General features: G+C 51.8%; 1 protein-coding gene across 1 annotated transcript in view; it reads left to right on the forward strand.

Moving 5' to 3' along the window:
- Positions 1–12971, forward strand: part of UNC13C (unc-13 homolog C (C. elegans)) — a 107293-nt gene that overhangs the window by 42316 nt on the left and 52006 nt on the right. The window contains exons 6-8 of the mRNA XM_015419745.1: positions 215–286; positions 9694–9913; positions 11592–11819. Of these exons, the coding sequence (XP_015275231.1) occupies positions 215–286; positions 9694–9913; positions 11592–11819 (520 nt within the window). The remainder of the gene's footprint in view (positions 1–214; positions 287–9693; positions 9914–11591; positions 11820–12971) is intronic.

A 12971-nucleotide genomic window follows, 5' to 3' on the forward strand; every position in this document is an offset into this window, starting at 1 on the left:
CTGAGATTTAGAGACTTTAAAGAGATAGGGAAAGTCCTGAAGGTGACATGTTGTGTGTTTCATTCCGGGGTAGACAGCCAAATATACAGGGTAAGAATGGGCAGGGTTTGGTGGGGCAGAGGCAGCACGAGGGGTAGGCAGTGAACCCTGTGGGAGAGAGTCCCCCTCGTGGTTGTTCTCCTACGTACTGACCCTGTACTTTTGCCTCGGACAGACCCTTGCTGCGCGGAAGTCTGGCGTGTCGCTTGCCATGGTCATCCGGACATCCCTGAACAACGAAGAACTGGTAAGGGGCCTCTCTTCTGTTCCAAGCTCATTGTCCGCTCCTTTGGTGCAAAGGTCTGCCTCCTGTCTGTGGTTGCAAGTGCTACCAAGAGCGGTGCCACCAGGGTGCCAGGGCCTTTGTTGTCATTGTTCTGAAGAACGGCTGCTGTGCTTTTCAGCGGAACGGGATGTTTTGCTGCCGCCTCTCCCCCCCCCCCCGGGGGAGGGCCTCGGGGGAGGCTCCGTGGCTGATGGGGGTCTGGAAGAATAAGCTCCCCCTGCCCTGGCCTGACTGTAGAGGGGGCACTAGAGGGTGGTCACCTGAAGTGGGTCTCTCCCGCCAGCGGGTTCAGGACAACAGTAGCAACTTCTTGTACTGCATCCCTCGGAAGAGGCCGGCTGGGTGAGCCGTCAGCATCTTCTGGCAGATGCGACCCATCAGGCTTGGGAGCACGCCACCCTTGGCCCCTGACGCTGGAGAACCATGGCCTCAGCTCTCAGGCCCTTGAAAGCCATGCAGGGAGAAGACCTTGGAGTGGGGGGGGAGCGGAGAGAGCAGCTGAAGGAAAGGCCTCTGCGTAGAGCCGCCCCCCCCTGCCCCAGCAAAGGCAACACCTCGGTTCATCAGGAACACAAGGAATTGTCCCGTTGTGAGAGGTGCGTCATGTTTGGCTGGAGCTGCATATGACGTGTGGAAGATGGAACCCCCAAAGCCTAAAAATTAGTTCTCTGCGAGACTGGGGCGGGCGAGGATGGCGGGCAGTGTTCCGCCCTTAGGTTTGCCCTCTTTTTTCCAAAAAATGTTTGGTTTGTTAAGAAGAAGGTATAAAATGATGTTAGAACAAAATGCCATTCATCAGAAAACAGGACATTCGGTGGAACTCACACGCACACCCCATTAACGAATTATACAGAAAGGGCTAAAAGGGAGGGCGACAGGCAGGCTTCTCCGTTGGGCTAACTACTGCCACCCCACTGGCCGTTTCAGGTCAGGAACATAGCAAGGGGGAGGGACCGAAGACCCTTCTCCATGCATGCCATTGGTCCTGTTGGTCACCCACGCGCAGGAATTCAGGAGAACCAGCACATCACATCTGACGGTGACCCTGTGTTCTCCGTAATTTGTGGCCTGGCCTTAGTGCTGTCTCTCCCACATGGGGGCACACACCTTTCCACCTCGTGCAGGTCCTCGTGATGATCCCCATTCACTGGGGTTTGGTTCCACGGGGCAGTGAAGCAGATCTTGCAGATCCGTGTGCTGTCAGGAAGGCGATTTTCAGGACACTATTTTGAAGGTCAGCCAGCTGAGGTGTGCTTAATGAGGGCAGAATCAGTCTCTGCATGCCGCTTGCTCTCCCTGTAGAGAGCAGGGCTGTGCCAAATGTTCTCTCGCACACATTTTCGGCAGGAAAGGAAACTGAAATATCCCTCTTCAGACACAAGTGTCTGTCTCTTCCTTTTATCATAGCAGCCTACTGCCTCTTCTTCACTTGGCGCCATCCCCCCCCCCCCGACCAGTGCTACAGCATTGTCTTGTTACTGGAAATAATGACTCCTGCTCGTCTGGTATCATCTCATGATCCTGATGATATCTGAATGTCATGTAGCCAATTGATTCCCAGAGGAAACATAAACATTTTCAATAGAATTTACAAATACTTTAGTGATTCTTGACTGTCATGAAGATTTCAGCCCACTGTCTACAGCCCTAAAAATATCATTTCTGCAAATGAGGCCCTCTGGGACTCAGAAGGAGGGTGCATGCCAATGCTCCCTCTAAGCTTTGGAGTCTTGTGAACAAAAATTCTACTTTGTGAGCTACTGGCAACAAAGCTGTGAGCGAGCGATTCGGCTACTGCATAAGTTAGCTTGCTCTGGAGCCGTCCTTCCTGAGCGAAGACAAAAATGTGTGAGCCGGAGGCTAAAAAAGTGTGAGCTAGCTCACAGTAACTCATCTTAGAGGGAATGCAGCACTCCTGTCCCCCTTGGTTTGCACCAGGTCTGTGGCACTGTCTGGCCTTTGCTGCCCATCCTGCGTTCCCGCAGGGCTGAGCTTCTGTGGTGTGTGTGTGTGTGTGGGTCCCCTGCATGCCAAGCTCTTGGTAAGAAGGCCTGTTGATGGTGCATCTTCTTGGGCTAATTTTACTTGAGCCAGATTTTTAAAATAGAATAGTCCTTTTTTAATCTCAAGGCCTGTTTTCTTAGCCATATTGTTTAGCCCCTGAGAGAAACGGTTAATGCTGAAAAGTGTCTTTGCCAGTTGCAGAGCACCTAGTAAGGAGACTGGCTTGAAATAAAACTTGTTGCATAAAATGCCTTTCTCCAACTCTTCCCCTTCTGGGAATACCCAGGCTTGACTACTGCAATGAAGTGTATGTGGAACTGCCCTTGTCGAGTGTTCAGAAACTTCCTCCCATGTGTCGGGAACACACTCTGGAATGAGAACGTCCCTGTTCTCCCCCCTGTAACTGGGGAGCTGGGGTGTGTGCAGTATAGTGCGTCGGCTTATGGCAGAGCTTGTAGAGCTGAGATGAAACAGTGGACCGAGATGACCTTCATCCTGCGTGTCCCCCAAAGGCTGCCGGACTTTCTGGACATTGAGACAGCCGTGCCAGTTAAATCCCAAGGTTTTGTTCATGTGCATCTCAGAGTTCACTCCCGGCTCTGCAAGAGGCTGCCTGTGGGAGCAGAGTCACTGTGCTTGCGAGACGTGCCCCCTCTTTGTCTGTTGGCCGTCCCCAAAGGCAATATAATGTGTCCCGCCTGTCCACCTTTGCATATGTCTGGTGTCAGTTCAGCCCGCTTATTTTATTTATTTATTTATATTTACTTCCAATTTATACCCTGCCTTGGCTCAAGGCGGCTTACATAAGTCAATATACAATAAGATCAATAAATATTATAAAATTCATAATTAAAACAATTACATAAAGTGCTAGTACAAACAGTGCAAACAGATGGCGGCGGTTTCCTGTACACCATCCAGTTAGAAAAGACTATCCGACGTTATAACAGGGCCGTGGCATAGTTAGCTCACGATGGGACATTCATCAGTGGTGGCTCCTAGTCAAGACCTGGTAGAAGAGCTCCATTGTACAGGCCCTGATGTCCTTATGCCTACCAGTGGAGCGTGCCACCCGTGTCCTCACCACGGAGGTCAATGTCCCGCCCCCCGTCCACCCGCCGTCCAAACCTCATTCACTGCAGGAAAGCAGAGCTTATTTGTTGGTTTATTTCATTTAAAACATTTATTAGTCGCCTTTCTGTCTTGAGGAACTCAAGGCAGCTTACAGAATGAATAAATCAACTATTATAAAAACCCCACTAGTTCTGCTGGGTCTCTGAGTGGCCTTCAGTACTATCGGCCGTAGTGCCCTACTGAGACGCCTGCCAGCGCTGTCCCCAAGGGGCCCACTGTGTTACGGTGGTTCAGGACCTATCCGGGGGTTTACTCTCAAGAGGTAATGCTGGGGGATCCTTGCTCTGCCCCGTGGCTGTTGGCCGGTGGGGTTCTGCAGGGTTGGATCTGATCCCCCATACTATTCAATGCTGGAGTCGTTGTAGGAGTGGAGAGTGAGAGGAAAGGGGCACACCCCCCCCACCCGGGGGGAGTGGGGCCTGACACCACTCCTTGCCACCCCCGCCCATCGACGGGGCACGAGGGATGGCCCTTAGAAGAGGCCCACTGCTTTCCTCGTGTGCGCCCTGTTGTCTGCCACGTGCCTTCTGACTTCAAACGAATACGACCTTTCAGCATGCCTTTCCTAAACGATGCATAATGTAGAGTTAGCCTAGTCTGAAAACAGATTGTGATGACAGTTTACCTCATAGCATATTGTATGAATTTATGTCCTCCATAGTTTTCATGCCTGTTTTTTTTAATAAAACCTTTGCCGGGCAGAAAAGTGTGTGGCTTCTGTTAACTTTCTCAGTATAAAGACATTTTAAAAATCCCTCTTTTGTGATATTTCTAGCTGGGAGTTCCTCCATCAGTACCAGTCTAGGTGTGCTGTTTTAAGTGTGGCAGGTGGGGGGGGGGAGTATTGTGGCATCTTCCAGACTAACAAAATGTTATTCCAACGTAACACGTCCCCAGATGCAGTGAGTGGGTCCCCACCACGCAGTCATTTTATTAAAGAGGTTGGATGTGTGTGTGGCAGGATCAGGGGGCCATTAAAATGTAGGAAGTGCCAAGTGAAATGTCATCATGTCAAATTCAGTCCAGGATGGCAAAGGTAGTATTTTTTTAAAAAGGAGTCAAATCTGACATTCAGACCTGCAATATTCCGCAAGCAGAGCCCCCCCAGCACGATCCTTTCAAGTCTCCTTCGTTTGCACTGGGGCTTAGGATTTTTATTTCGCTATAATTGTGACTGTCTTAAGAAAACCCACCCAGTACAGGTGCTAACTAGCTTAGCACAGCCAGTGCAGTGGTTTCTGCATTTTCCTCAATTATGTTTGAATGGCACGATTGCATTTCACCTTGTATTTCCTGCGTTTTGTAACCCCTCGACCCTGCAGTTTGGCTGTTTCCAAACCTCCTGTACAAAACTACCTGACTGAGGGAGTCCTTATTTTGGAAATAGTTGCAGACAGAAAATCTGAAATCTGAGCTTCCGAACTGAAAGACGTTTTTCTCACGGGTCCTCCTTCTCCGTAGCCACAACATTCAGATGAGCGGCCATCATCACCCAGGAAGCCAGTCGGACGTAGAGGTTACTCTGGCTCTTGGGGGGAGGAGGCCTTGCTTCCAGTCCCCCACCCTGCCAGAAGACCTCACTGTGTGCCCTTGGGCCCGTCAGATGCACACGGCCTAACCTCTCTGACAGGGCTGTTGTGCCAATAAAACAGAGAGGAGGGAACCGGGCAGGCTGCCCTGAGTTCCTTGGAGAAAGGTGGGATGGAAAAACGATTGATCAATAGACAAGACAAGACTAGTGTCCTTGCCCACTTTCCTCAGGCATCACTGGCGAGAGATTCTCTGTATCCTTCCCTTGGATCTCATTATGAGTGTCGGGAAACAAAGGTTCCTTGTGGGCAGTCAGCACAGTCGCCTGGTGAGGGAGGGGCCATGGCTCAGTGGTAGAGTTTCTGCCTGGCATGCAGAAGGCCCTGGGTTCAGTCCCCAGAGGCACCTCCCGTTAAAGAATGTGGCAGTAGGTGACGTGAAAGTCCTCCGCCTGAGACCCTGGAGAGCCTCTGCCACTCTGAGAAGATGTGACACTGACGTACAAGGGGACTGCTTCAGTCTAAGGCAGCTTTGTGTGTTCATGGGATGGGGTGCCTCATCGATCTTCGACGTGGTCTCTGTCTTCACACCCATGGGATTCAGTGCGCACACGCTGGATCAATCGGTGCTGTAGCAAGCTCTTTTAACAGATTTTCATGCCCAGTCCCTCGGGCATGCACAGGAACCCCACCGCACGTGCCCAGAGGGGTGGGCGCGGACATCCTGCCAGTTCCTTTCTTACCGCCGCGTTGAGTAGACCTCTTTTTCGTCGGTCAGATCGGTTCGCTTGTGGCTCTTCACCTCAGCTCTTCGGAATTATTTCCTTACTCTATTTTTCTTTTTTAGTTGTTTGTTCTTCAAAAAAGCTTTAAAAAATTATTTTTTCTTGAGGGGGAGTCTACCGATTACCTCAGGCCTTTGGGCTACCCCCCCCCCAACGTTCCCTCTTCTTCGCTTCTTTTATGGAGAAGAAGTGGGGCTTTTTCAACAGGTGCAGGGGTTGCGGCAGCAAACTTGCTCCTCCCGACCGTCATAAACCCATAACTTGTCAACAGGACACATCGGTCCAAATGCCACAACAAGACTTCTCTGACATCATAGAAGAGGACTCAGATATGGAGGCATCTGATGCTCATACCTCTCCTGACCATAAATCCCCCCAACCAGGATGTCGTTGAGGACTTACCCGTATCCCCATCTGACAACCTTACGTCATACACAGATTTGGTCAAAAGAATGGCCCACTCTTTAGGCCTCTCTGTTGTCCAGCAACATCCACAGGCAACAGATGCAGTTTATGATATAGTTCAGCTTGATACCTCTTCCACCTTGGCATTGCCTATGTCTTCAGTCCTTCTGCAAGCGGCAAAGACACCATGGCTAAAACCTTCGTTTGCCCCTGTGTCCACGAGATGACTGGACCACATGCACAGGGTCCAAGAGGCAGATGCCGAATTCCTCTTCTCGCACCCTCAGCCTAACTCGATGGTGATAACATCTTCCTCCAAATCCAAGAGGACTCATTCCGCACCTTCTGACAAGGAAGGTAAGAAATTAGATGCCTTTGGCAGGCGCTTCTACTCCACGGGAGCGTTAGGAGTCAAGGCTAATTACCTGGCCTGTATGAACCGATATCAATATACTCTTTGGGAACGGTTCTCAGAACTTCTCAGCCACCTCCCAGACGACAAACTTCAAGCAGCCAGTCATACAAAAAGAAGGCATGGTGTTGGCAAAACAACAGCTCAGCACTACTAAACATGTCCTTGAGGCGTCTTCCAGAACGATGGAAGCACAGGGAGCAGTGGCGCAGGGAGTAAAACACCTGCCTTAACATCTAGCGAACAGCCTGTAAGGCTGTTCGAGACCCACCGTGGCCGGGGTGAGCACCCGGCCCTAGTCCTAGCTCCCGCCCACCCAGCGGATCGAAAGCCGTAACAACTAACGAGTAGATGACTGGGTACCTGCCTTAGAAGGCAGGGAGCACCCCCCTCCATCGGGAGGTAAAGTGGAAACCCCAGCAGCGGTGAGTTGGCGAGCGGCGGCGGCGGAGCGGCATGGAATGGCGGTGGTCGAGGTGGCGAGCGGAAGTAAGAAGACGTAACATCAAGCGGTGGACCAGCGACGAGAGGTGCGAAGACGCAGCGGCGCAGGCAGGGCGGAGCCTGAGGGACGGAGCCAGAGCCGCGCTAATGCAATCTACGCGTCGATGGGCCCGCCGACTCCAAAAAGACCACTGAGGAGCCTGAAGAAAGCGGATGGGAGAGGCCGAGCTGACGCTGAGAGCCGAGCCGAGCTGACGAAACATCAAGCCATATCCCACTGGGTGCTGGTAGGCAGCCACCCCTAATAATATATGTGCCCATAGATAGGGGTGATCTACTATGTAAGCCGCTCAGAGACCCCGTGGGAGGGGTTCGAGCGGAGTAAAAGTCGAATGTTAAATAAATAAATAAATAAATAAAATAGCTCTCAGAAGACATTCCTGGCTCCGCAACACTAATCTGCCAATAGATACCAGATCTTATGTGGAAGACCTTCCCTTCGATGGCCTGGGGCTTTTCAATGCCACTACGGATTCTGCTCTACAGGAGTTAGATAAAAGCATAAAGGCGTCTTGAGCTCTAGGAGTCTCATCCTCTGCAAGACAACCATACCATCCACGCACTTGGTTGAGGTCCTGGCAGAGGCGTACCCCAACTCATCATGGAGAATAACATCACCGGCTTCTCCACCCGCGTAGCGAACGTCCTGTGGAATTCAAGGAAGCCTACTACGCGGAGGTCCTACGATTATAAATGGCGAAGGTTCTGTTCTTCCCTAGGTGATGACGCCCCTCGAGCCACCTCAGTGGGTCTCGAAAGAGTTTTTCGATTCCTCCTCTCCTTAGCTGACTCGGGACTTTCCCATTCATTATTTGGCCGCTGTTTCGGCCTACCATGTTCCAGTTGATGGATGTACTTTGTTTTCACATCCAATTTCAAAATGTTTTTTAAAAGGTTTATTGCATCTCTATCCTCCTGTCAAAACTCCAGTCGCTCCCTGGGACCTTCCTCTAGTTCTCCGCCAGCTCACGAGGAAGCCCTTTGAGCCACTTGCAACATGCGACCTCAAACTTCTAGCATGGAAAACGGCCTTTTTAATTGCCATTACCTCGGCTAGGCGAGTGGGAGAAATATTAGCTTTCCGGCATGATACCCCTTATCTGTCCTTTCTGCAGGCGGAGGTCTTCCTCCCTGACTTCTTCCCAAATCCAACATCAGCGGAGGACAAATTATTACACACTTTAGATGTGAAGCGGGCTCTCCTGTTCTATCTCAATAGAACGCACCCAACTAGACGAGACTGACAACTATTTGTCTTGTACGCTTCACCAAGGCTGGGTACTCGCATCACGGCTCAGCGCCTGTCAAAGTGGATTGTAGGTCTGATCCATCTATGTTACCTACTCGCTAAACAGCCACATTCTATCTTTGGCTACGCAGTAAAGAACCTGCCAGCACCCTCCTCCAGGTAGGCCACTGCTCGCTAATCTCCCATGGGTGTGAAGCACAGACACCACATCGAAGATAAGCAGGTTGCTTACCAGTAACTGGTGATCTTCGAGTGGTCATCTGTGCATTCACACCACCCGCCCTCCTTCCCCGCTGCTGTCAGCTTCTACATTTTTAACAGGGGTTGATTTGCGGCGGTTTGAAGGAACTGGCGGGATGTCTGCGCCCACCCCTCTGGGCATGCGCGGTGGGGTTCCTGCGCATGCCCGAGGGACTGGGCGCGAAAATCTGTTGAAAGAGCTTGCTACAGCACCGATCGATCCAGCGCGTGCGCACTGAATCCCATGGGTATGAATGCACAGATGACCACTCGAAGATCACCAGTTACTGGTAAGCAACCTGCTTTTTGCTTGCATAGCCCCAGGCACCTGCTGCTCCCGGCAGAGGACGGCAGTGGGACCGTGCGGGAAACTGCCAGGGTCTGCTCCGGGCCAATGAGAAGAGTGGCTCATGCACCACCAGAACAAAGCGAAGCAGAAGAGGCAACATCGCCCTGGAAATGGGGCCAGCGGGCACCAAGGCCCGGCATCACCTGGCTGTGTGGTTCTCGAGCCACGCCAGAGTGACCACTCCTCCATGTGAACCGGTGCGCCTCAGGGAAGTCCACAGGTGGCTCCCCACCCAGCAGCAGTCCCAGTATTCCGAGGATCACTGCCTTTGCCATCAGCGGCTCTCCCGACTGTTCCATGACGTATATCCTCCTCCTTTGCATTTGTTTTCCCGGCCGGAGCTCAGTTTCGGCCACTAGACTTCCAATTACGTGCCAGTGGCATGGGAAAAAGGAGGAAACCCTGAAACATTGTTTCCATGTGCCTGGGAATCTTCCCGTGATCATTAATGAATTGTTCGCCATTTGCCCTATGGGACTCTTCTCTCCCAAAAGTTCCAGTCTCAGCTCAGTCCCGGGGGGCCTCTCGGCTCCCTCCCGCCCGATGAGTAGAGGCGATCTCAGCTGATGGATGGGGTGGCTGGCACAGGGGGCTCTGGGTCTGCAGATTCCATTAAAAGCTTCACGAGAGGAGTCTGGTCCTGCTCGAAGGAATGATTCAAGCTGTGAGTCGCTTTCTTGGTTTAATCCTCTCTCTCTCTCTCCCTCCCTCTCCCTCTCCCTCTCTCTAAAAATGTGTCGTCGTGTCCCACTGGCAGAAGATGCACGTCTTCAGGAAGACCCTGCAGGCTCTCCTCTACCCCATATCCTCCACCACCCCACATTACTTTGACGTGTGGACAGCCACTGCCCCCACCTACTGCTATGAATGCGAAGGTCTCCTTTGGGGCATTGCCAGGCAAGGGATGAAGTGCACCGAGTGTGGGGTCAAATGCCACGAGAAGTGCCAGGACCTCCTCAATGCTGATTGCCTGCAGAGTAAGTATTTGGCACATGCCTTCGGGATGCTCTGGATTCACAGGCAGCCTCCACCCCCCTCCCACCCCATTTCTCAAGGCTAGCCCAGGGGGACAGAGGTGTCTCAGGCTTACGGACAGAGGTGGGGGTGGGCTTTGGGGGATGGGCTCCTGTAAGCCCTCTGGGGAGTGGGGTGAGGCGCAGAGTAGGTTTCAGGGAGGAGTGGCTCTCTGACGGGTCCGCCTGGAGGGGAGAAGACACAGACTCCTGGCCGTGGGTCCCCCACGCTCGGTGGTCCCTCCTCCTCCTCCTCGGGGGTGGTGCCAGGTCTCCAGTGTCTCCGGCAGAGGTCTGGATCTTGGGCCTTCTGCGTGCCTCTCCCAAAGCAAGTCGTTTCTGCTACAGCGCAGCGGGGTGAGGGTTCTTTGGACATATTGTGCCTGCACTTCCAGGCAACATCTTCCATGGTGACTCATAGTGACTGGAACTCAATGCACACATTGTAAATTGGCACAGACGTTAAACGTGTATTGCTCTTTTATAGGTGTGAGGGAATAACAGGCCCATTAGACAGGGCACCGGACAGCCACCAGGGTGCAGGGACAGGATTTCTTCCCCCCAGGACCCCCGAGCCTGTCTCGCCTGAGATTTCAGCTTCAGCACAAAGCCGTGTCGATGGCCGCATGGCTGAGTTGGAGCTGAGTCCTCCGTCGGACTGGCATTTCTCCGGACTGTGTTCTTTGGGCTGCCTCCTGCTGCTTTCGTTAATTAGGCAGCCTCTTCTGGGTTTTGCTTATCTTTGAGCTTTGCAGGGAGAAATGCTTTCTCTTCCGTTGTATGTGAGCCCACCAAATGGTTTTTATGTGTTTGATCAAATTGGCTAACTAGACTGCAAGAAAGCTTTGAGCCATAATAGATGTGCTGTTAGACTTCAAGGGGCTGTAGGACGTCTTGTAGTTTTGAGTCGCAGTAAATCAGTTCCTTCCACTCTCGTGCGGCTCTTTGATGTGGAGGCTCTCTTGGGAGTCACTTGGCTGTTCCTTGTCCTGGGTACGAAGATTAGAAATGAGGGGAAGTTACTGCCAAGTGGTCATTCTGATGGCTCTGCTGGTTAAGCAGTTGCTTAACGCTTCCTGAGCTGCAGCCAGGCAGGTGGGGGTGTTGTTGTTGTTTTCCAGAGACCCTTGGCTTCCATCAGACCCAGCCTTCTGTGGGTTGTCTCTTGCTCTCTGTCCAGGCAGGGAAGGGGCTATATTGAGAGGCAAACTGTAAATTTCATTAGGGAGCCTATTACGTTGCATGGGTAACAAGTTCCCTTAGGAACCATCAGTTTTTCTCTAGGAACAGTTTACAGGAGAAAGACCAGAGTGGTCTTGGATATTGTTAGGATTGAGCAAACTCTGCTGACTTCACTCTGGAAAATATTGTCTTGGGATATAGAAGAACCAGTCACACTCCCTACCTACAAGTGATAATCTTTCTGGAAGCTGATAGGTTCTGGTAGGTGCAGATAATGACATTTGTACATGTCAGCTGCTAGGAACCTTGGTTTATGTTGTGGTCTGCATGGTATGATTTGACCCTAGAATCTATTTTTTCCAGATTTCAACATCATCGTTAATCATCAAGAATATGTATGGATTATTTATGTCGTAAGCAGTAAGCTGTTGACATATGTGTCGTCATCTGTTCTTCTCAGGGGCAGCAGAAAAGAGTTCAAAGCATGGTGCTGAAGATAAAACCCAGAATATTATTACAGCCATGAAGGAACAAATGAAGATCCGAGAGAGAAACCGACCGGAAGTGTTTGAATTGATCCGGGAAGTGTTCCTGATCCCCAAGGAAGATTTTGTGCAGCACACAAAGGCAGCCAAACAAAGCGTTTTGGATGGGACATCTAAGTGGTCGGCAAAGATCACCATCACAGGTGAGGAGGGGATTTGTGATTTCAGCGGGAACCCTGTTGCTTTTATGTTATTTATAGTCTGCCTTCCTTCTGAAGCGAGCAGTGACTTTCTGGAGGAGGGAGCCACGTGACTCCCGAAGGCTCCTCCCCGGCCACAGATCTTGTGAGAGTCTTTCAGGTGCTCCTGGGCTCTGGCTCTTTTCTGCTGCGACAGACAGACATGGCTCTGCCCATCTTGATCTTTCTCACTAAGGCCTGGAATATTCACCGTAACCAACGCCCGCTTTTCCTTTCTGATCCAAGAGTTCTCGGCTTCATCTTTGTGTGGGGTGCCCAGGCCCCGTGGCATCGTGGCAGAGGGAACAGGGTATTTCTGTGTGTGCTCTGGGGGAAGGGAAGAAAATGAAGGACAGACTCTGCTTGATCAGAGAGGCAGCAACGTCTTTCTCATAAGGCCTCTGGGAGCTCCTGTATTCGAAGTCCTGCATGTGCTCCACTGCCTGATCCACTGGGATAGGTTGCCCCCCTTCCACTGCGTGGAGCAGCCCCTGTGCAGATGGCGAAGCTTCTCGTGTGCATTGTTGTGTGCTCCTGTAATCCACAGAAATTGCGGGCACATGGTGACTGCGTTCTGTCCTCTTCTGGCTTTGCACTGCTTTCTGCTTGGTGCTAGTTGGCCTTTCAGATGGATGTGCATTCATGGTGGCAGCTGCTGGCTCACTTCTGAGAGAGTAATGCTGGCAACTCTCCATGGCTGACTTTCTTTAAAACCACTAAGTGGCTTCACCACCTCTGGGGCAAGTCTGGCCTGGAAGAACTGCCGCCTGCCCATCCTCTGCTGCCCTTCCCCTCCCCTCCCCTCCCCTCCCCTCCCTTCCGGTGTGGCCTCCTTAGAGGAAGGGATGGGGAGGAAGATGCTGCTGCTGCTGCTGCTGCTCTTAGTCGTGGTCCTCGTGAGGTACAGCAGCAACATAGCTTATGGCTGTGGTCACACAAGCAGTTTGGTTTTATGTTATTTTACGTTTGTTGTTATGTTATGTTATATTGGCTCTAAATAAGCCACTTGAGCTTGGGGCGCTTTGCATTGACCACACAGTGGGCGCTAAGCCGGCAATCGTAGTGCCGCAGGCCCGTGGTCGGTCGTCCACATTGGTGGAATTCACTTTCCCGCTC

Source organism: Gekko japonicus, unplaced genomic scaffold (genome assembly GCF_001447785.1).
Source record: "Gekko japonicus isolate JY-2015 unplaced genomic scaffold, Gekko_japonicus_V1.1 scaffold1945, whole genome shotgun sequence".
NCBI lineage: Eukaryota > Metazoa > Chordata > Lepidosauria > Squamata > Gekkonidae > Gekko > Gekko japonicus.